General features: G+C 43.3%; 1 protein-coding gene across 2 annotated transcripts in view; it reads left to right on the forward strand.

The window, feature by feature from the left end:
- The first annotated feature begins 681 nt into the window (after positions 1-681).
- The window catches only part of lrch4 (leucine-rich repeats and calponin homology (CH) domain containing 4), a 28,400-nt gene continuing 5,082 nt past the window's right edge, over positions 682-23,999 (forward strand). For both annotated transcript variants that reach the window (XM_086285374.1, XM_086285373.1), the window contains exons 1-17: positions 682-1,069; positions 15,741-15,885; positions 16,677-16,806; positions 17,001-17,106; positions 17,349-17,595; positions 18,450-18,546; positions 18,688-18,781; positions 18,857-18,948; positions 19,041-19,093; positions 21,750-21,905; positions 22,069-22,137; positions 22,268-22,331; positions 22,416-22,479; positions 22,763-22,864; positions 22,941-23,038; positions 23,195-23,332; positions 23,775-23,852. In XM_086285374.1, coding sequence (XP_086141500.1) covers positions 898-1,069; positions 15,741-15,885; positions 16,677-16,806; positions 17,001-17,106; positions 17,349-17,595; positions 18,450-18,546; positions 18,688-18,781; positions 18,857-18,948; positions 19,041-19,093; positions 21,750-21,905; positions 22,069-22,137; positions 22,268-22,331; positions 22,416-22,479; positions 22,763-22,864; positions 22,941-23,038; positions 23,195-23,332; positions 23,775-23,852 — 1,905 coding nt within the window. In that variant the 5' untranslated portion in view covers positions 682-897. The remainder of the gene's footprint in view (positions 1,070-15,740; positions 15,886-16,676; positions 16,807-17,000; positions 17,107-17,348; positions 17,596-18,449; positions 18,547-18,687; positions 18,782-18,856; positions 18,949-19,040; positions 19,094-21,749; positions 21,906-22,068; positions 22,138-22,267; positions 22,332-22,415; positions 22,480-22,762; positions 22,865-22,940; positions 23,039-23,194; positions 23,333-23,774; positions 23,853-23,999) is intronic.

Below are 23,999 nucleotides of genomic sequence, written 5' to 3' on the forward strand. Positions count from 1 at the left end.
TTGGCTGTTATTAATTCTGTCTATACAACTGTTTATATTTTATTCCACACACACATTCACCAGTGTGTGAATGTGTGTGTGAATGGGTGGATGACTGGATGTGTAAAGCGCTTTTACCATTTACCATTTCATGCACAGTTAGTGTGGAGCACCCACAATTTCACCGTACATGTACAATGACAATAAAAGGCTATTCTACTTTTCATGTAACCTATCAACATTTATTTCTCTATATATTTCTTTGTGATGGACCGTACATCATTTGACATGTAAAGCGAATAGATATGTGCTGTAAAGCCAGTTCATTCTAAACTGAACCCTTATGATAGTGCCAGTGTTACAGTTCCCAACATTTTGCAATTCTTCTTCATGTAACGAGGAGCCTAGAAGTCAAAATCTGAACCTAAAATTATCACAACTGACGATAAAATGTCCAAACCATATCATCTATCGCTAAAAATGAGTTTAGTTAGTTACTTAAAATATGCACAGTTGTCAGGATTGTGAGCTCTTTTATTGGTGCAATGTTATTTTTCTGTTTGCTCTGCTAAAAGCCTGCCACATACAGAGCAGCACTCATAACCGTCGGAGGTTTACTACACTATTTTATTTTGGTTCTGGTATTTTATTTTGAAGGAGAAACCCGGGCTTCCCGTAAAACAGTTGCGACATTTTGTAGCTTGGCGCGACTTCCTGGAAGATTGACAGCCCCTGGTTCAGTAACGGAATCGAGAGCTTCCGTTGTTGAGCGAAGCCTGCGTTAAAAAAAGAAATAATTCCCTGCTTTGAAAGTGTCCACGAAGAACGCCCACTCTGGATTTTACACGGACCTACAGGGTATGAACGTGGAGTGGACGCTTCAAACAAAGTGTAAGAGGAGGTAGACCTGTACGTTTGATGGCTGCTGGGGATGGAGCCCAGCTGCCTGCCACAGTAGCGGCCAGTCGTAGCGTGGAAAAAGCGCTCGAGGAGGCTGCCACGAGCGGGGCTCTCAACTTGTCAAACCGTAAACTGAAGGAGTTTCCTCGGAGCGCCAAGAACTATGACCTGTCCGACATAACACACGCAGGTTAGCTTGTTTTTCACTTTTCTAAGTAAGTTGAAAAAGCCTGCCATCATGCTAGCTTTAATTATGAGAGACGCCTTTTGTTGTATCGCCACCTGCTTCTTTCTGCTCAGGGCGAACACTCATCCTTCCCCTCCCCGCCGCGTTGCACAACACTGTTTTCAAAGTTTCCCCGATCCTGTCCTAGCTACATGGCCAGCCTCTCTACGTTTTAACTGACTTGTTTTATATGTTTCATAGCGACTTCTTGCTTCGGCAGGTTAACGTGACTAACCGTATGAACGTCAAGTATCTCTAACAGGGATTCAGCCTCGTACAGCTGGCCCGTCTCCCACCGGCCTGAGCGGCGCCGTTAGCGGCCAATATAACTCCCAAATACGTTTCTGCTTAAGAGCTTCAAACATATGAGGTTGTAGTTCCGTTTCTAGTTGAGCACAGTCATAAGTATCGCTTTTAAGAAAGCTGCTATTCTCAGGAAGCTAACTTCCAACGAGAAAAGGAAAAAACGCCAGACGGGTTCCTCTTCCTCAACTTATCATGTGAAACCCTCAACGGGGTTTAGACTTTGTGTTTACCGGTGATTCATGCTAGTTATCATTATCAAAGCAGAGTGCTGTTGGTAACAGAGTAAAAGTAGTAAAAACAGTGAAGTAGGTGTGGATTAGCCTAGCGATGGTGAAAGAGGATTACCTCATCCAAGCGGGTGAAATTAGTCTGATCGCAGTGCTGCTGCTGCTGCTTTGCATATTGTAACCATCTGGCTCTTTGCTTTACGGGCATGAGTGGGGCACTCATGACTGTGGGGGATAGCTGTGTACAGCATTAATGTTGGGATGTCGTGGTTTTACATTAAAGATCAGTAGTGGAAGAAGTGTGAACCTGTTCAAGAACCTGTGTTGGATGAAAGAGTCAAGCACAGCATTTAAAGCCACTACTCTGTTGTGAAATGGTCCCTCGTGGCCTGAAGGAGAGGCATCTGAACGACATCCTCTGCAACAGTGACTTGATCAGCTTGCAGCAGAGAAACTGGACTTGAAACTGGGCTAGCTGGTTAGTAGCATCTGATCTTTCAAAATAAGAGGTGGGATCCAGTAATCCCCAACAGTAAAAATCTTTTGTAACATTTTTTGGGCGGATTCGGTTCAGTGTATATAGGCCCAAATCACAACAGTCACCTCGGCACTTTAGGTAAAGACTTAACGCTAATACAGATAAACCCAAACAACCACATTCCTCCTGATTGTTGGCAACAGTGGGAAGGAAAACTCCCTTTTAACAGGAAGAAACCTCTGGCAGAACCAGGCTCAGGGAGGTCAGGCATGTGCTGTGACAGGGTGGGAGGCTAAAAAATAAAAGCTAAAATAAGCTGCAAAATATACCTGGACATCTATTAGTTACAGTATCGCTGTCCTAATCTTTATCATTTATCTGGGTGTTTGAGTTTATCCATCAGCTTAAGCTCTGCTTTCTCTCACTGAGTGGTGACTGTGATATGAAAGAGGCTACGATGCTTGGATTCTTATTGGGTGTTTATGTCCCAAGGCCTCGCTTAAATGCCTACTTGACACATCATTTTTCCTGTGTGTCACTCAGTCAGTGCTTTTTGATAATAAAGGATGAGGAAGTATTTCAGGCTTTCATCACTATATCATCAAAGTGAATGCCGCTGAGACCGTTAATGATAATTCTGTTTACATACTCTTCACTCTATAAGGTTAAGTGTATGAATTGAACATTTGGAGACTGAAGTCTTAGCAGAGAATTAAATTTTCAGATGCAGTGGTGCACAGACTTTCATATACTACGCGTTTGTGGCTTGATTGGAGAAGCGGTGACACACAGCCCTTTAACAAATGTGTTAGTTACTTAATAAAGCATTTTTTATTTAAAGTTTAATACATTTGCGAGGCATGTGGCAGAATCTTGAAATCAGCGTTTCAGTTGTCCTCATTAACAAGGCAGCTGCTGACATCTGTCATTCACACTGGCTCACAGTGACTCAGTTGTTGTTTAGCAGGAAACAGTCAGTTTTGTAGCATCTAGCCTGTATTTGAGTGTCTTGCCTAATGAGATGCTTTGAGTTTCACAGAAGTACCTGGTAGTTGTGCCTCCTGACACAGACGTTATATCAGCAGAAAACTGCACCCACTGATTCTGTGATTGTAAGGGACGTACTCAGCTAGTGCTGATTCACCAAGCTGTTCTGGAGCTATAGTGCTGTGAGGTTAGGTTTCGGCTAATCCCCAAGTATGCTTCAATGCAGCAAGCAGATTAAATGGACTGCTGAGAAACTTAGGTAACTTTTTCTTAAGCATTTTAAAAAGAAAATTGTTGAAGAATTGAAGTTGTCCTGTAGTGTCGTTCGCCACGTCTCCAAATTCCTAATAAAGGCTGCTGGGGTCCTGCTGGTCGTACAGCTATGCTGAGAGCACGAGGGGATTTGGACAGCCGGCACTGAGAACCCCAGCTGCTCACTTGGTGTGTGTGTGTGTGTGTGTGTGTGTGTGTGTGTGTGTGTGTGTGTGTGTGTGTGTGTGTGTGTGTGTGCGCGCGCATTTGTTTATGTTTTACATTTTTCATATAGATACAGTTATGTGCCAAAGTCTAGAGACACCCATCATGTCTTCATATTTGGAAATGAAGCGTATAAGGCAAAAACAATACGATAGAGTACTGGTATTACCACCTCTGTCCCATACTGTTATTTATTCTAATAAATCCTCCTCGGTCCTGTCCCTTCTGGTTATTGACAGCTTCTGTTTGTGAGGCTCACACATCAACATCAGAGCTGATTCTAGACCTGACATCTCAGATAATGTTGGAGTAATTATCTTATCTTGGCAAATCGACCGCAACAACATTCTTGCTTTAAAAAAATCTCATGTATTGCATATTTGGTGATACATAAACAAAAGTATGTTAGAACGTACTTTTTGGGACACGTTCCTTCACCATTGCTCCTGGTGATCCTGTTTGAAATGCATTCTGTGATGACTGGCTGCCTCATGTCCACACCACCACCCGTTCAATTGACGGACATCGTTCATAGCCACCAACAGCTTTAGTGAAGGTTACAAATGATCTTCTTATGGCCTCTGACAGTGGACTCATCTCTGTGCTTGTCCTGCTAGACCTCAGTGCAGCGTTCGATACTGTCGACCATAATATCCTATTAGAGCGATTAGAACATGCTGTAGGTATTACAGGTACTGTGCTGCAGTGGTTTGTATCATATCTATCTAATAGACTCCAATTTGTTCATGTAAATGGAGAGTCCTCTTCACACACTGAGGTTAATTATGGAGTTCCACAGGGTTCAGTGCTAGGACCAATTCTGTTTACATTATACATGCTTACATGTATAATGCAGCTGCAGCAAGAGTCCTGACAGGGACTAGAAAGAGAGCAGATTTCTCCTGTTTTGGCTTCCTGTTAAATCCAGAATTCAAAATCCTGCTCCTCACATACAAGGTCTTAAATAATCAGGCCCCATCTTATCTTAATGACCTTGTAGTACCATATCACCCTATTAGAGCACTTCGCTCTCGCTCTGCAGGCCTACTTGTTGTTCCTAGAGTATTTAAAAGTAGAATGGGAGGCAGAGCCTTCAGTTTTCAGGCCCCTCTTCTGTGGAACCAGCTTCCAGTTTGGATTCAGGAGACAGACACTATCTCTACTTTTAAGATTAGACTTCAAACCTTCCTTTTTGCTAAAGCATATAGTTAGGGCTGGACCAGGTGACCCTGAATCCTCCCTTAGTTATGCTGCAATAGGTGTAGGCTGCCGGGGACTCCATTGATGCACTGGGTGTTTCTCTTTCAGTCACCTTTCTCACTCACTATATGTTTATACACCACTACATTCAATTATCAGTTATTATTAATCTCCAGCCATCACACTGTCAGCAAGGGGCAGAGAAAGGGTGATGGAGACCTTATTGATGTACTGCTGACCAACTAAAGAAGTCAATGATATTAGGCCACATGTGATTATCTTATTTTCTGTAAACAGCTCCATAGTATATCTTGTTGAGTCTGGGTAGAGACATAAATCCCTTGGGGGTTCTTGTCCACACTTGAGCAGTTGTGTGTGGGCATAATGTAGGTATGCTAGCACCAACCCCTGCAGGGGCCCACAGTGCAGTGTGTGTCTGCCCACGGTGCCTCCACAGGGGATCCAAGGGAACATATTTGGGAAGTGTTGCTAGAAGCTACAAAGCTATTCTGTACTTTGTGAATTGGGTGAACACACTTTAACACACAGTGGGTAAAATAAGTATTGAACAAATTAAATATATTTCTAAAGATGCTAATGAGATGAAATTCTCACCAGACGTCTGTAGCGACCCATTCAGCCCACGGATGCTAAAGAAATTAATCACAGAGGTCCATAAGTTATGTGTAATAATGAGATCTGGGCCAAAATCACACCTGAGCAATTCGTGCTACTACAAATATATGTACTACGAAAATTGGTGATGTGTTCAATACTTATTTTACCTGCTGTGTGGCTTCAGTATGGATTCTGTATGGCTTCGAGCCTTGTTGTCAGTAGCTGGCATCTGCTCTGTGAGAGAGAGGTCTTATTTCCTTTACTCTGCGGATGTGGGCGGCATGTTCACTCAGTCTTTAGTTCTGCTTTTTCTTCTGTGAGCCTCCCTGCTTTCCCTTTCCGATTACCGAGCAGGTTCTGTTAGCCAGGCACCATGTTTCCATCCAGCTGTCATGTCAGTGTAAGAGACTAAAAACATCACAGTGAGTCAATGAACCAACCAGCAGTTTCCTCAAACATATCCATGGGAATACTGAAGGAGCGTCTCATGAACTGATAAGACTAGATGGGACATCTCATTGTGAGGAAAAGGGTTTTCTTTTTTGTTGGTGAACAGGGCAGCCTGGTGGTCTTCATGGATGGCTCTGTTAATCAGAGTCTTTCACTTTAGTTCAGAGTGAGTTTTCAGTATGACATCTTTTCATGGTAGTGCTTTTAGTAACAAACAGCTGTTTGCTTTAAAGGTTGCTGCTGTTTTTTCTCTCTGATCCAGAGTCTGTCTTCAGCTTTAAGGACGATAACTAGTTTGGGTCTGTGGCCTGTGTGTGTCTGTGTGTAGTCAGAACTCCAATGTTCCCATAGCTGTTGGTCTTCAGTGTGTAGGAAGTTGTGAGACATGTTACTGTTATTTTGATCTGTTTGTAAGGACTGACAATAGTTTATGGTTTGTCCCATCTTTCTAAGCCCCGCCCCTCCCTGAGCCTGGTTCTTCCAAAGGTTTCTTCCTGTTTAAGGGGAATTCTTCCTTCCCACTGTCACCAAAGTGCTTGCTCATAGGGGGTCGTCTGATTATTGGAGTTTTCTGTGTTCTTGTGGGGTCCTTTTCTTACACTAGCAAGTGACTTGAGGTGACTGTTGTTGTGATTTGGTGCTAGTTTAAATAGAGCTGAACTGAACGTTGTATTTGGAACTTGAATAAGTTGCACTGTATGTGAGTGTAGAGTTTCCTCCTGCTGATATGTTTTCTTTCCTTGTTAAAGCTGTTTGTTGTTGTTTAACCACATTGTTTTAAATGCATTAAATTCCAACAGGTCCGGCGTTCCAGGCTACTTTATTATTCAGGAAGTCGTAGCCTGCTAACCACTACAAACTGGATGTAAATTCCAACAATAAGTTTCCATTTTTCCAGTTAAAAGTTTAAAGTTAACCTGTTTCATAAAAAAAAATATGAAGTAATCTACCATCTTCAATTCCCAAAAAGGACAGCTTTTACAACAGGGCAGTAGCCCTGATCAGTGCAAATAGCTGACCTGACTGGCTACCTCCTTGGACTTTTTTGGGGGGGGAGGTAACGATGTTTAAAACAATAATAATATTTATATTTATAACAAGGTGCAATTATAATTAATGTGCAATAATAACAGTGTGCAATACACATGCACTTATTCTTCTTTTTTTTTATTACTAAGTTAATATACTGTGTTGTGTTGTTTGTGTTGCGTTGTGATGTGATGTCTCATATCGTGTTATGTTATATGTAGTGCCGACGTAGGACAGTTTTCCAATCTCATTGTACTATGTATGACTGTGCAATGACAATAAAGAGAGTTATCTGATCTTAAATAGTCCGGTATAGGAGAAAAAATAACACGTTCTGTGTTACGGGGCCATGACAACACACATGAGCTAGAGACCACATGATCCATAAACCCAGGTCACATAGTCCTGTGTTTTTCCCTGAAACACAATCTACTACTATTGGTGTGTAAATAATCGAATTGTGTGGAGAGGACCGCCTCCTCTATAATGAAAGCTGAGGCCGTCCCTCTCTTACGTAACAGCAGATTCACTGTGCAAGTGGGTAGAAGACGGGGCCTCGAGGGGTTGAAGTAAATACTGTATGTGCACATATACCCATTTATTATTATTATTGTTATTATTGTAGCAAACGTCAAAGTTTTTACAATTTGATAGATGAAATATGTGCTTCTTAATAATGTGGCTGTAGGTTGTTGGTGTCTTTAATCAAGAGGTAGGTTCAGGCGAGTTTAAATGAAAGGAAAGTAGTTTAACAGATTTATACGAACTGTAGTTTAGGTCAGTTATGGAGCCTCCCTGTCCTCAAACTGTGCAACTGCATTTAAGACATAAGTGCTCAGAGTTTCTAGAACACGTTTGGTGCCAGTACAAACCTTTACGTCACTGGGTTTGGTTGGTTGGTAGCAGTTAGACTTACAATAGTTTCTGTTAGCTAACCAGTGACAAAGCTGATAACTCAGTGGAAAACAAACTAAAACTAAAAAGAAGTCTTTAAACAATGTTATTTATATGTTTTTACCTCCAACCACCATGGGACATTTATTTAGTTAGATTTAGTTTTTCATGCCCATCATGCATTGTGTCGTATTATTTGTTTGTCAGTGTGCTGAGCAGCATGTTCTGCCTTTTGCATGGACACACTGAGCTTTGCATATGGAGCTAAAGCAAAACCTGCAGTCTGTATGGCTTTAACAGAACGAAGACGGGAGGTGTGACAGGATAAAAGATAATGAATAAAATAATAAGGGCTTCAAATAATGAGGCAACATTCTCAGTCTGTTTCACATGAGTCAGACAGAGCTGCTAGTTATACTGCTGGTAGGAAACACGCTGCTGGAACACGCTGCTGGTTAAGATCGGGTCATATCCAAACATCTCGCTATGATTTAAATGGTAACTTGCTGCACGTCTCCATCACTCACAGAAACATTTAGATTCCCACCTAATGAAATAGTGCAGTTTCTGTCTATTCTCACACACGCTGTACCGAACGCCTTTAGCTTCTGTCTGTAGTGCTGCTCATCGGCTTGCTATCACTAACACTGTAACAGGAATCCACACAGCCACATCCTGTCTTTCAGCAGACACAGAGTTGTGTTGTCACTGGCAACATTGCGAAACAAACAGCATCAGAACAGACGTTGTGGTCTGATGCTGTCTTATGAAAAAGAGCCAGGGTGAGGGGAAGAGGTAGCTGGTTGCTACATGGCGCTAAATCGAATGTATAATAAAGCTTGATGTCGCTCACAGCAGCAGGAATGCTTGTTCAGTGCATATTTAATGCTGTAAAGTAGTCAAACGAGGTCATTTCCAAGACGCGTGGTTGGTCGAACTCTAGTAAAGTAACTTTAGTCTATAACTGTCAGTCAGTATTAGACGTTCTGACACACACGAATACAAATGTAAGGTTGTCTCATATGTCGAGCACTTGTTGCTAAGTTGTTTCATGTTATTACAAAAAGCGACGCACACGTTTGCCTACAGCCTCTCCTTGTGACTCATTTATTTGTGTCTTCTCAGTTCTTTTGTTGTCTCCTGACAGTGGTGCCTGCCCACTAACTCAGGCTCATGTTGTTAACGTGAACACACCTCAGCACAGGCAGGTGGAGAATGTGCAGGAAACGTGATATGGGACAATCGGTAATGGAGCCAGTTTTTCATAAGATCTGCTAAACAGATCATGCAATGACAGTTTCAAATCTGGATTCATCACTCTGAGCTGTGTTGCTACTGATTTTCAGTGCAGTGTTTGTGTAATTGGATCCACCTCAGTGTTTATCTCATTTCCCTTCCTTAGAGATGGCTTCTTGACAACACATCTTCCAGTGAGAGTTTGTGATGAAGCGTCTGCAAACAAAGGATCAGATTTCATTTTAAATGTCATTTTTAGCCCCGTCACGTCTTTGAGTTATCCAGTTCCCTCTAATTGTTTTAAGCACAGCATGCTAAAGGTGCCAACATTTTGGCTAATAGCTTTTTGGGAATCACCTCATTGGTGCAGAAATACTATTTTTATGATGTCAAACTGTAATGTTTGTGTCTGTTTCACAAATTCAACTAAAGAAATATTATTTTATTTTGTTTATAAAATGTGCATATGTTGTTTATATGATATCAGCCACCGCAGTTAAAGTGAACAACAATGAAATGCTATTTAATATGTCATTCACAATGTGGTCTTCACCTGGTCAGTTTCATGCAGAGCATCAGTCACATCCTAGAAACGACTAAAGCTGGTAAAAAAATGTACAGCAGGGGTGGACAGCATAGCCAATGGATTATATAATGATATTTATATTTACATAAATACTCGACCAGGTACTTGCCCAAGTACTCGCCCAAGTACTCTCCCAAGTACTCGCCCAAGTACTCGTGGGAGACACTGCTGTGTTTTGTAGTAGTGGTGACTTTCTCATGAAACATAGATGCGTTTTGTGCAGATGAAGTCCAGGTTATGTCCATCTGTCCATCTTACCTGGATAAATATTCAGACTTTGAAGGCTGTAATGTTTCAGTGTGTCAGCTGTGATCAAATGAAGCTCATAACACAAACAAACGTGTGCTGAGCAGCTCCTCAGGCCCGCTGTTATGCAATACAGGGTGGAACATAAGAGGGCCGATGACTTCATTTGACTTTTTTCTTTTTTAAACAATGAGTTTAAACCTGTTTGATGTCTCGAGCTCGTGTCCTGTGTTATCATGCTGTAGGTGTTTGGAAGCCTTCCACAGAGTTCTGTCTGATCAATGTGTGAGAGGTGACGTAAGTGTCCAGGATAAAGCCTCCTGCAGAGCCTGTAATTAGATGCAGAGCTTTGCTCTGACAGGAAAATCCTCCTCTTTCTACTGATCTGTTTAAAACCTTCAGCCCCCTTTTAAGCCTCATGATCTGCTTTCATTGTTCCAGTAAATACACCTTCCCTACTTTTACATTTTGGAAAACTTGCAACTCTATTTAAAAGTAAACGTGCTGCCATTGTGACCGAATGTCAGTAATAGCCATGCAATCCACACATGCAAAGAAATGAAACTATAGATGTTGACTTGTGTGTAATGACTAGAGATGGCACGATACCACTTTTTTATGTCCGATACCGATATCATAAATTTGGATATCTGCCGATACCGATATGAATCCGATATAGTGTTTTTTTTAATCAACAAAACTCTTTTTTAATATCTTGCTGCATTTTGTATAAGTTCATACTCAAGTTTAAAACAACAACTACACTAAAGCTATTCTGTTATACCTGTATGCAAAAAAAAAAAATTTCATAGTTCAGCAATACTGATCAATCTAATAAACTTAGACCTACACCATCCTCCCTATTCTGGTATTTTAAAGAGTACTTAGCGTAAATATTAAGCAACCTAACTAATAGGGTTCCAACTCCCAGCAACAACAAAAATAAATAAATAAAAAATAGGGAACCACCCCTCACGCTCCACCTCATGATGCTTAATCAACGTAATCAACCTTAATTTGATGCAGTGTGAAAAAAAATGCACAGAAATCAATTATTTTTCAAGAAATATTAAATAGATTCAACATCTTTCTTCAACAAAATTGCAGACTGCACAGATGGTACCTTCCCAAAGTAAAAAGTACTATAGCTTACTAGGGTATATATATTAGACTTAATAGTCACTATATACAGTAATTGACTTCTATTCATTTTACATCAAATTAAAACTTTGGGTGTCAGATAATTATTTATTAAAAGCTCGACATTTTAAATGAGAATAAGAAAGAAAAGTATGTCTTTGTGCCCCCTTTTCCCTGTTAATGCCCTATCGGCCCCCCTGGCTAAACTTTGCTAGATCCGCCCCTGCACAGTTACCAGCGTCAGCTGCGTAGAAAAAGATCCTCGAGTAGAAAGTAATATTAAATAAATTCTAACAACAGCTGATCAAGCTTAAACGTGCTGCTGTTGTTCAGCCGCTGGTTTCTTCTTTCTGGTGCAAAGTGGGCCAAAAGCAAACAAGAGAGACTCACGACAGAAAAGCCGATCAGCTGATCATTAAGCAGTTTCACGATTGAAGTAGCAGCCGGAGAGCGAGAGGCAGTCGCTTGTTAAGCTTAACGCAGGAATGCTTTACAAACATTCAGAGATGGACTTACACACTTGCTTTACTTCTCTCGGGGATAACTTTGTCGGAGATGAAATGCCGGGTTGCTAGCGAAGCTCCACATGCTATCCAGACCACCGACAGGTCCCGCATGCCACAGCCGCTCTATCACGTGATGCACACTGCTCCGACTGCTAACGTTCTGAGGTGAGTTACGGCGTGTTGCAAGTTTTGTGAGGTGCTTTCGTGATATTTAATGGATCGGATTACATTTTTTATTTTTCTCCGATATCCGATCCAGTAATTTAGGTCAGTATCGGACCGATACCGATATGTAATATCGGATCGGTCCATCTCTAGTAATGACACAGTGAAACAGGAAAGTATTGAACAAAAATGTATTTAATACTTTGTACAGAAGCCTATTGATGAGGTAACGTCCTGTATAGAGAAACTAGTCACATGACTTTGGCCCATTCTTCCACATAAACAGTGCTCCATAACCTGCTCCATAAGCCCCTACTTTGAACTCTGACCTTTAGCTCTTTCCACAGATGTCAGATTAGAGTCAGGCGATTGGCTGCGCCAGCTTTATTTTCTTAACCAATTCAGAGTCTCCTTGGCCGTGTGTTTGGGATCATTGTCTTCATTTCATCTTCATCATCCTGGTAGCAGAAGGTCTCGGTACGTCTTCCATTCATCCTTCCTTCAGTTACATGAAGCGTGCCCAGAGCGTGCTGGTCCTTCCTCCAGACGTGTCTCATTTGACCAGTTATTCACATCCATTGCTGATACGGTTGAGAACAAAAAGCATCAATGAACCTGATGGATGCACAAATGCTGTGAAATGTCACGTTCCAATGAGCTTCACCATGATGTCTGTAGTTAATGGCATTGACAGTGAGGCGTTATGGTTAATCTGACAGTGTTTATATGTATTTAGGTCCCTTATAGCAGACGTGGAGCTTCAGAGCTGCCGTCTTACTGCTGACAGGGTTCATTACCCTGTGTTTTACTGTGCCCTCTGGCCACAGCACAATCATTGATCCACAGCAGCTGTTAACGGCTCTCTGCTCACTGTCAGAGTGTCTGCATATGGACCAGGGCTCAAACTGGTTAGGCCTGTGACTTTTACTGGAAAATACCCACAGAGTGTGACGGTGGCACAGGGCAAGTGAGAGCTTGCTATAACCTGCATACTGTTTTTTCTTGTTGTGTGCTTTTCCTTGTTTATATTTTTGATCCAGTTTCTCCGAGCTAATAATCGCTGACCCTGTTCTTAAGCCTGGTGAAACATCTCCACACCCACTGTGGTAATTTAACGGGAGTCGATCCAGGTCAGCAGGTATCCTGAAGTGGCCGATAATCCTGTGAGACAGGGTAACACTGAACGACCTGTGACATGAAGGTAGAGGGTTACTCGCCACCCCTACAGAAATGAATATATTCAGGTCTATATTTGTACACATGCATTACTTACCCTTGGTATTCAAGACGCAGAAAGTAGCTCTGATGATGTGTTAGCTTAACAGCGATCCAACATTTGTTCCTGCTTGGTTAGATTTGAACTTTTTCCAGAGTGTGCAGCAGCATGTGCAATGCTTAGCAATGAAAGTCGTTGTTACTTCTCATTGGGTGAACACATACAGATCTAGCTGGTCTGAATTTTCTTTGATTGAAATACAGCCAACAAGGAGGAGTCATTTAATAACCATAAACATGATATATATTTATATTAACAAAGCATTTTTATATCTAAGTAATCGAACAATGACAGGTAAAGTGAGTCAGGGAAAAGAAAACGCGTTTGTAGCATCGAGTAACACAAAAGTACAAAGTTGCGAAAGCGAGTGAGAATTAAAGAATTTGAAGAAAAGCTCTCTGGAGCATGTGCAGACTGATATTACTAGATAGTACTAGACCACATTTATTTCAAGGCTTTCATAACATTTTTAAAGTAAAATAATATAAAATTTTGTAATTTCTAAAAATATGAAATTGTAAAGTTTTTCACAGGCCCATAAAAAAAGTACATGGACCAGTAAAACTGAGGCCATGAGGGTGTTGGGTGGATTTTAACATGTGCACCTTCATAACGTCTCGTTGCCTCCTATTAATGTCAGAAACAACACAGAGCATTTTTTAAGCCTTAGTGCAGTTTGCATATTTATCTTATTTACTCTGTATTTGACTGTACTTGAAATTATAGATTTTTTTTCAAGAAAATGTTTTCTTTAGATAATGACACTTTAATGTAGCACGTAAATACAAATGTGGTAGTTAAACATTAAAACATTGTTCATTTTGTCTTTTTGCTTTTGTATAATCACTCGATTAACTAATAGAGTAATTGATAGATTATTACAGCCCTACACACTATGTGGACAAAGTTTTTGTCATATATTTGAGTTTCTGTTCTGCTTCTTCAACACGCGTTTTACTTTTTTCAGTTCTTAATGTTTTGTCTTTTGGGTTGTGTGCAGCTGAACTGCTTTGAGTCCCAGAGTGGGAGCGAGGACTAAATAATAAGAGAATAAAATAAATGTAAATAAAAAGAACATTCAGGTTTTTTAATCGTATATTAGATTTTATAGAGTATCGTGGATTTGTTCTCTTCACCTCTACTGTAGACACTGAAGGAAGTAAGAAGCTGCACCGTGTGTCCTGACGAGGAAATCCAATCACATTTCAGCTCAGCTGAATGTGAGCTGATTCCCCAGAGAGGACAGAGAAAACAGCAGTGTTTGAAGAGAGCTGGTCTGAGTCAGCTTTGACAAAAGGTTTCAGTTCTTATCATGGTGACGTGCTGGGCCTCCTCCTGCTCCTCGCTGTGGAGCGTTTCTGCTTAATGCCAGGCTGAAACACAGCAGGACACTTTCTAATGTGAAATCAGTCTGACTCTGCTAACAAGGTCAGCAGAGTTTGGGCTGGTGAGGTTTTCTTGGGTAAGGTTAGGGAATAACTAATCGACTAATCATCGGTGTTGTCACTACCTGGTACCAGGCTTACTAGTCATTTAATCTATTTCTTAACTAAACCGAAAGAGATTTTACAAAAACTCCACACCCACACAGTGACGGTGTCCTGTTCTCACCAGCCGTGGCTCATCTGTGTCTCTGAAGCTGTACTGGACACGTGTTGTTCTCGGTGTTAGTAGGAGAGATCTTTGATTTAGGCTTCAGCAGGAAATATTTGTAGACCTACGACCTGCTTGTGCTGGTGTGTTTGGTGCTAATTACTGTACCGTGTGTTTGTGTCCCAGTTAATTTGCTGACATTTCTGAGTCCTTATATTGGTGATTGTTATCGTCTCACTCATAAATGAGGAAACTTGCATCTAAAAATTAGCCATAAATGCCCAGGAGGATCTAATGGTATCGAACGGCCCAATGACAATAGTTGGGACCTGCACTGACCCAACATTTTTAGCCCTCGGCCATGAAAGGCTGATGTGATATCGTCGTCATTATGCCAGGCAGGAGGTGGGCGACTGGAATACCCAAAGTTATGAATGCAATAACTCAAGAACGAAGCAAAGTAGGAGTTTTACACTGATCCCATTGGTGTATCTCTTAAAAATCTTGGAGTTTGATGAATCTCAGTGACCTTGACCTCAAAGTCAGGGGTCAGAGGTGCAATAATTCCAGATAACAATGCGATGTAGGATTTTGAAATCAATGCAGGGGCGTGCACATCAGGATATACCTCGGGTCACAGTGTCGGGTTTCAGGGGTGTGTGCGATTACATAGACACAGCTACAGCACAGATGTCCTGTTGAAGCATGAACATGTCAGCCTCTGACCTCTGACCTGAGATTCAACCTTGTTTGAGATTATTAGTGGATACACTCGTGGTATCAAATGCAAAGTGCTAGGTGACTTCTTTCAGGGTTATTGCATTCATGAGATTATCAGGAAACTTGACCTTTGACCTTTAAGTTTACCAACACATACAAAATATAAACAAATAAAAACAATTTGTAAAGTAATTAAAACAAAAAAAATGTATCAAGTTGATCCTTTGACTGCATTTGTTCATTTAAATGTCTAATTTGAGCTGAGACGTGACTGCTGCGCCACGCTGTCTTCATGGTGACTGACAGTGTTGTACAGTAATGTGAAAGGCAGGAGGCGGTGGTGGTTAAGTCTATGCTGCAGGTTTTACAGTGCAAGCTGCTGTATGTGGCATAAAACAAAGATCTCATTCATAAAAACATTTAATAAACATTTGGTCCATTTTAACATTTGTATCAATGTATCTACAACTGTTGAAGTTTGGGCCGTTTGATGTTTTCCAGATCTGTCAAAGAACCGCCTGTGTGAGCTGCCAGAGGAGCTGTGTCAGTTCATCTCCCTGGAGACACTGAGCCTGTACCACAATGGGATGCGGTCCCTGTCCTCCAGCCTCAGCAACCTGCAGGCTCTCACCTACCTCAACCTCAGGTAACTCCTACACACCGCAACACGTGACTCTGATTACTGCACTGCATTGTTTAGCAGTAGCGTTGTATTCTGTTGTAGTAAGTAATGTTGTGACAAATGTAGACCTCCAACAGTTCTTAGAGCCGTGGTAATGGAAGAGCAGAGGTAACGCGCTTCTGTCGTAACGTCAGATGGAGGCCAGTCCTACTTCAAAAACAGTGAGAAACACTGTTACTGCAGCTGTTCTGCAGCAACATTTGAACATTTCTGGCAAAATGGAAACAGGTTTAGCTTTGGTCCTGAACTATTTTAGGTGGACTGTTGGGCCACGTTCAGTCCAATAAAAATGCTGTTTTTGTTCATATAACAAACTTACTGAGTAGTCAGCAGTCATAGTTTGGTGTCAGTGACACAAACAGTGATCATTCCATCTCTACACTGTTCATCCAGTCTATATAAAACAATCATGGGCTGATCACTAATCCAACTGTTGATAATAATCAGAGAGCACACAAATGCTCTCAGTAGGCTGGTAGAACCAGGCGCTGGTTAGTGCAAAGGCAGCAGTCGGTAATCAGGTTCACCTCTGAGGCGAGCCTCTGTGTCTTAGTGTTTGTTAATGTGGGCCTGGACACTTTAATTTTGCTGTTGCTAGGAAACAAGGCGAACCCTCCAGGTTGTTGTTAGTTGGAGCAGGAAAAGTGCAGCTCACAGCAAACACACTGTGTAACGTAGTAAAGCATCTAACTGTGTTTGTGTGCAGTCCCAGGTCACACCTCCTAAACTGCATCACTCTCTCTGTGACTCCACAGTCGTAATCTCCTGTCCAGTTTACAGCCTTCGGTCTTTCAGCTCCCCCTCCTTCGAGTGCTCATCATCAGTAACAACAAGCTGTCTTCACTGCCCGCCTCCATATACTCCCTCACACAACTCAGACAGCTGGTACGACACACTCACACCATCATTTCTCCTTGAAATGTTCTGTTTGTACTGTGGAGGGTACAGTGGTACCCCTCACAGCATCCCTTTCACCTTCCTGTGATTCACGGTCAGACGTCCAGTCTTACAGTTTAATCACTGTCACATTTCTGTGTTGCAGTTTTCCTCTTGGTTTATTATAGTTTTTTCTCTCTCAGGATGTAAGCTGTAATGAACTTCAGCGTCTGCCAGCAGAGCTCGGGCAGTTGGAGTGTTTGAGAGACTTGAACCTAAGAAGGAACCGGCTCACCACGTTGCCTGAAGGTACAAATAAACTTGGAGCCCTTTGCCACTCATGCTTACTTGAAAATCCACAGTAGGAAAAGAGAGTGCTGAACAGGCCAATCAGAGAGGGAATGTAGATAATATAATATAGAAGTGAATTCTTATTGGATCGACGTCCAGTGGTGAAGGAGTTGAGGTTTCAACTGTATGAAGTCAGTTTAATGTTTACGAAGCTCCAAGCCCGGCGCGACTGACTCTTACCCTCTCTGTTCCCCACACAGAAATATCCGAGCTGCCCCTCGTTAGGCTCGATGTCTCCTGCAACCGAGTTTCCCATCTGCCTTTGTGCTACCGTCACCTCAGGCATCTGCAAAGCATCTCACTGGATAGCAATCCACTGCAGATGCCACCAGCGCAGATCTGCTCCAAGGGCAAATACCACATCTTCAAGTACCTCAACATGGAGGCCTGTAAGAGGAGCCAAGAAGAGCTGGAGAAACACCTGAGACCCACTGGATTTAACAGCTGGTAAGGACAAAGGTCTAAGAGATAGTCAAGACTTCTTTAACTGGTTGGGTTAAGTCAGTGAAGACGCTGTGTGCAATTTCCTGCTGTAACAGTCAGATCCTAAGAACACGTGTGACGATACATATTTCTATGTGGAGGTGCTACGCCAGCGTGTTTGGATTGTCTGGATATTATAATCCTGTAAATTTACCTCTGTGAGTAACAAATACTTTGGAAGTTGATTTCCTCAGCGAGACAACAAAATAAAATGATACGACCAAGACACAAACTGTGGGATTTGGTAAATATAATAATAAATGCAGATTCACTGTGTAACTTTATTAGCAGCGTCCTCCTGAAATGCGCCAACAACATTTAGCGTAACTTCCTCCTCTGTGCCTCTTAACGCTTTAAACCCCAACCCCAATGTTCTCTGGTCGCTATGGTAACGCATAAATATTTCTTTCAAAATAAGACACACAACTGCAACACGGGAAAAGACCCAGGGAAGCCGAGTTAACAATAAAAACCCTGAAAACTGTCAATTTCACATCCAAACCTCAACTCTCGCGGCCCCGTACTGGTCCGTGGCCCGGGGGTTGGGCACCGCTCAGTATCCATCTACACTCAAATGAAAATAGTACCATTGTAATTCAATGCATTCCATTTAGCCGCCCAGTAACATTGTAGTACTTGAACCAAGGACAGAGATAAGAGGAGTAACTCTGCTGTGGGAAATCCACTCTAACACTGCACCAGAGCCTAAAAACATGAGTCACTGCCCTTTAGAGCGGCGCTCTTTCACAGTTTGCCCCGACTAACACAATGTTTGCTCTTCTTCATTTTAATGGGTGCTTATGGTGTTTTCCCTGCAGTCTGTCAGACCAGGAACTGTTTCCAGGTCAGTTAGGAGGGCTGGACTCTGGCTTCAACAGCGTTGACAGCGGCAGCAAACGATGGTCTGGGAACGAGGTAACATTACAGGATACACACTGTCACATGTGACTGCATTATATATTCTTCTATTAATATCTATAATAGTGGATATAAAAATGCATTGTGTAGTATTAGATAAACAGATCAGTGTTTCACTGACATGTGCTGTGTGTTCAGTCTGCTGACGACTTCTCAGAGCGCTCCCTCCGCATGGCTGAGGTCAACAGAGACCAAAGTAACCTGGCGGAGGAAGAAGAGGAATCCAACAGAGGTGAGGAAAGAGGCACAGGCCATAAATCATTGTTTGTGCTGTGAGACGTGTTGAACACCATCGTACTCTTCACAGTGAATGGAAATGCGGAGCAGGTTGACTTCATTGACAGCAGTGTGACAGAGGAAGAGGACGACATCAGGACCAATACATCCACGCCTCCTTCGGTACCAGTCATCCTCACGCCGATCTGCAGCTGTCACGCAGTGTCGTGTCCTGTGTTTGTGTTGATTATGTTGACCGCGTATTGGTTTTTCAGGATCAGAAGGACAGATCGTCACTGTTGCAATCCCAGGAGTCAACAACATCCAGGTCAGTGGTGTGAAGCACAGTCAGAGTTTTGCATGGCTGTATCACCTGCAGTAGGTTCAAACCTCAGAGCGCAGGGTCTGCTCTGTAACACCACAAGCAGAAATCTGAATTCAAAATTAAAAGAGGAATATTGATTATCTGCACAAATCTCACCTCCCAAAGTGTAGCTGCAATACTTGCTTTGTGCAGCACAAAAGTTCTCCAGGTTAAATATGTTGCAGGTTCACACAACATGAATCCACTTCATACTGTATTATAACACTGGAACCCAGAGTGATACATGTTATTAGAAGAAACTTTAGGCCTTTAGTGTGATTGAGCAATGCTGATGCATAACTTTATATTCTGCACACAGCACACTAAACAAAACAAGACTTGGCAAATATATTAAGACTGTTTGCATTTAGTTAGCTAAAAGCTAAAGCTTTGGTAGATGTTGGTGGTGGAAAGTGGTATTAAGGTGCAGTGGCTGATGTCTGTGGTGTAGAGAGTGAAGAGGCCCCCTGTGGTTCCCTGTGTTGCTGATCACCTGGTCAGACACGCAGTGTTGAAGACGCACATATTCTAGTCTTCCTGTCAGGTAATCAACAATCCAGGACGAGCGAGGCATCCACCTGCATCGCTGTCAGATCATCACCCAGCAGGTCTGTCTGATGCTGCTGAATGCACCAGGAAACTGAAACAACATGACGCTCACGCTCCTCTCCGGCTGGTCCAGGGCGTAGACTCGATTGAGTAGGTAGATGCTGGTGTCCTCAGCTCTGGTGTCAGTCTAATGTCAGTCCACATCTGGACCCCTTCAGTTCATCTTCAGTGTCGGCTTGTTATCTGGGTAACAATGGAGGAACAACAGAGTCTGTGCAGGAGGTTATGCGCTCAGTGATACGCTGGGTGAGCCCACTGATGTCCTCACCGTGGGTCTCAGTGGGTGCTTGTCACCTCAAAACAGCCCTCTGACCACCGGTCACACTCTGCATCTTCACAGTAGGCACATAGAGCTGAAAGGAGGAGAAACTGTATGCCTCCCTGACATTAGCATGCAGTCGGTCCGTGGCACAGACCACGTCCTGTGTGAAGGGTGGAAGTGTCATGTCCAAGGTGACGTGGTTGAAGTCACCCGAGACAGCAATGGAGACGCCAGGGTGCTGATTCTGTAACCACGCTGTGGCCGAGTGGATAGTGTTACGTGCACTGTGGGTTAGTAGAGGAAGGAACATCCACAGCCACCAAGGTCACGTGGGTAAATTCACTTGCAAATGACACAACTCGAGTCCAGCAGCGCACAGTTCAGGCATGCAGTGGGCTCTGTGATGGAGACGTGAGCAGGGTTACACCAGCTGTTAACAAGAACAGCCTCTCTCCTTTCTGACGATCTGAGGGAATGTTTGACTCTGTGTGACGATTGTCGTGGACCTTTGCTCGCGCTGCTGTTGTGATAAAGCTTTTTGTATTTTATGCTGGTGGGTGAGGAAAACTGGAGCCATAGTGCCATGTGTGACTTTTTAAAATCAAATATTTGACATTGACGGGGTTTTGCTGTTTCTGATCTTGGACTTTTCCTACAGATTTCACTGGATCAGCATGATGTTTGGGAAGTTCAGTCCAAAGACCTCTGCAAAGCTTTTGAGTTGTGGTTGAAGGGTCTGTCTGTGGTGGTATGTCCAATTCCAGTCAATCACCACAGGACCAGTCCATCCCAAGTTTGAGATGCTTGATGAAAGTCCGGGTCTGGAGGTATCAGACCCTTTCATACCTGTCACTTGTGCTCAGGGTGAACCTGCTCTCATCTGTGGAAAGGACGGAGCACCGCTCCTGGACCTGTCAGGCCCCAGGGCAGGCAGTGAGCACAGGGCCCAAGTCTGATTGTTGGTCAGAGACGGTCACGCTCGTGGCTTGCTGAAGGTCATTTTGTAGCTCATGGCACAAAGGAGCAGATCCTGGTAATGCTGTTGGGTTAAGCACCTTCTCTGGCAATGTCAAGCTAGAGTTAGCTGTGTCCTTCATGCTTCTGAGACTGTGCTGGGAGGCAGCAAACCTTGTGTCAGTGGCACGTATTGATGTGCCGTCCTGGAGGAGTCGGACTACCTGTGCAGCCTCTGTATGATCCAGGTGTCAGCCAGTCAGCAGGAACACTGACCAAACTCAGCGGCTTTCACCTATAAAACCATTTTATTTATTTTGGACTTTGTCTCATTGTTGCTCCTGTTAGTTTAATTAATAGCAGAGCAGCTCCTTAGATGACCAGATCAGTATCTCACATGTTGAACCGACTTGATGCCATTCTCTGATTAAAACGATATTTGGAACAGCGTATGTGTTTTTCTTTTGTTTAGTTGTGCACGTTTAGCCCTCCGTATTTGCCCGACTTCCTTTGGATAAAGTAAAAGGATCAAACGTCTGTGAATGTAAATCGTACGTAAACATCAGTAATGGGAAACATTTGGATATGAAAGTTTGTGTTGTTGAAGAGGAATCAGAGTTTAAATGTTGGAAGCTTCTTCTCAGAGAGTCCTAGTTTAGTTTGTATGTCAGCAGCGTCTCTAACAGACAAGCTGCCAGTGATAAGTAATAAGAAGTCCTGGAAGTCGGCTCACGAGCTTGGAAACAATCGGATAAAAAACTCTGATTGTATCCATTTTGTGTCTGTCACTCCCAGATCTAGCCTCCACATCGAGCTGGGCTCTTCATCTTCAGCCTCCTCGTCTCCTCTGTCCCCCTCCAGCCCCTCCCTAGAGGAGCGAAGGAGACCTGGTACCTTGTTTATCTGGCAGGAGAGAGAACGGCTTCAGCAGCAGCAAAAGGAGAAAGCAAGGTTGATACTGACGGAGATATTCTGCTTTTAGCGTCTGCACATTTCTTTTATTTTGAAGATGACTCGGCGTTTCTGCTTACCTTACGTGTCCCTCGAGTCAACGCTGTAACTGTGCTCTCATCTAATTATACGCTGTTGCCTGTCTTAACCTGTTATTTTGTAGTTCGCTGAAGTTCTCCACCAAAACAGGAAGTCATGTGGCCACTGCACAGCAGATGGGAAGTAGTTCATGGTAAGGATGGCGTGCAGATAAACACACGTGAGGCCTGCCATAGAGACAGACGCCTGTTCAAAAATCTATGTTAAAGTGGTAACAAAGGGCTGAGGTTCTGCTGCTGATAGTGGCGTGTGTCTCTCTCTAGTGGTACATCACCAGAAAGCAGCAAAGCAGAGAATGGCACATCTGGCCTGCGACACAGATGTGCAGTGAGTACTGTCCTTGTCTTCAGTTCACTGAGGTAAACGGGTTTGTGTGTCTGCTGTTTTAAATCACACTTGTTTCTCCCTCAGAGCGCTGACCAAATGAGCACAGGCGCTCCTTCAGTCTCTCTGCAGCGATCGAGCAGCAAGACAGGTAACAAAGGAGAGAGAGTGTGTGTGGGTGGAATGTTTCACAATTAAATCCCACTGTGCAACATGTGCTGTAACACATCAAAGTGTAGTTCCTCAGAAGCGCACATTTCAGTGAAGCAATCAAGTCTTCCACATACGAGTGGTTGCAGTCACGCTTTGATGAAGAGGAGCCGTGTTGTAATTATGAAATATGTTCGATTCAGTTTGTATGTGTGTGTCATTTTGTGTTGTGATGTGAGTGAGAGTGCGTCTTTAACACTTTGCATTGTTGACGTTTGCATCAGATTTCCCGTCCTCCCCCAAGACGTCCCCTCCTCCTGGTCAGGCCCAGAAACCCAGCAGCTTCCTGTTTCGGACGTCCTCTCACAGCAGCGTCAAACCCACAGGTACCCAAAGAACACGCCACAGCGTCACTCCACAATCCACACACCTTTACACCTTTATTTACCTGTCTGCTTTCAGGGGCCATCTTTTCTCTTGGGGAGTCTGGCAGAAGCGAGTCTCGCACGACGCTGCGCTTGCCTAAAGAGGAAAGACCGGACATCACTCAGCTACGCAAGGTCAGCCCCACAGACCAACACTTCCTCGTGATCTAAACGGGAAACTGGACGCTTGGTGTCACAGTCAGGCTCCTCATAGGACGAACTAATTGTGTTAGTGTCATGGCACCTGAGTGGGGTCTACTTTAAACCATGACCCTCTGTGTCCTTAATCAGACTGTAGAGTCCCGGCTGAAGATCACTCTACCAGAGGATATGGGTGAAGCTCTGGCCAATGGCACCATCCTCTGCCAGCTGGTGAATCACATCCGCCCACGCTCTGTGTCCATCATCCACATTCCTTCCCCAGCGGTGGTGAGTCTGGAAGCCTTGAAACGAAATATGACGCTGCTGTTAGCAGTAGAGTCTGTATGACTCACCTGGTCATTGTCCACTCACCTGTCGGTCGCGTCACCTTTCTTTGTAAAACAAGCAGTTTGTGAGAGCTGCAGCGCGTCTGTGCAGATAAAGTCGGCTCGCTATGATCAGAAACACGAAGTGCTCATACAGGCAGAACGATTCATGTCACAACTAACACTGCTGTTACATATTTGTAGCTTCTTCCTACTTCCTTCTCAGATTTCACATTAAAAGCTTCCAGAAGATGTTGAATGTGAAACAGCAAAGAGAGTGTAAAAGTACAGCTGCAGCTTCCTGCTGTGATGGAGAATAACTCGCGCGTGTGTGTGTGTGTGTGTGTGTGTGTGTGTGTGTGTGTGTGTGTGTGTGTGTGTGTGTGTGTGTGTGTGGTTCGCAGCCCAAACTGAGCCTGGCAAAGTGTCGACTCAACGTGGAAAACTTTGTCGCCGCCTGTCGCCGGCTGGGAGTCCCCGAGGTAACGTGTGCATGTCCCGACGCTGTCCTGGTGTAGTCTGCTGTGATGACAGTGCTTTGAATCAAGTCTAAATCTGCTTTTTGCTGTTCTGCCCTTTGTCCTGTCGTCTCTGATGTCCTAGCTTTAACAATATAACTACTCATATTG

This window comes from Aulonocara sp. 'chitande type north' Nkhata Bay, linkage group LG3, assembly GCF_057382095.1.
Source record: "Aulonocara sp. 'chitande type north' Nkhata Bay isolate Kocher_YH1m ecotype deep benthic linkage group LG3, A_spYH_male_GT1.1, whole genome shotgun sequence".
Classification (NCBI taxonomy): Eukaryota; Metazoa; Chordata; class Actinopteri; order Cichliformes; family Cichlidae; genus Aulonocara; species Aulonocara sp. 'chitande type north' Nkhata Bay.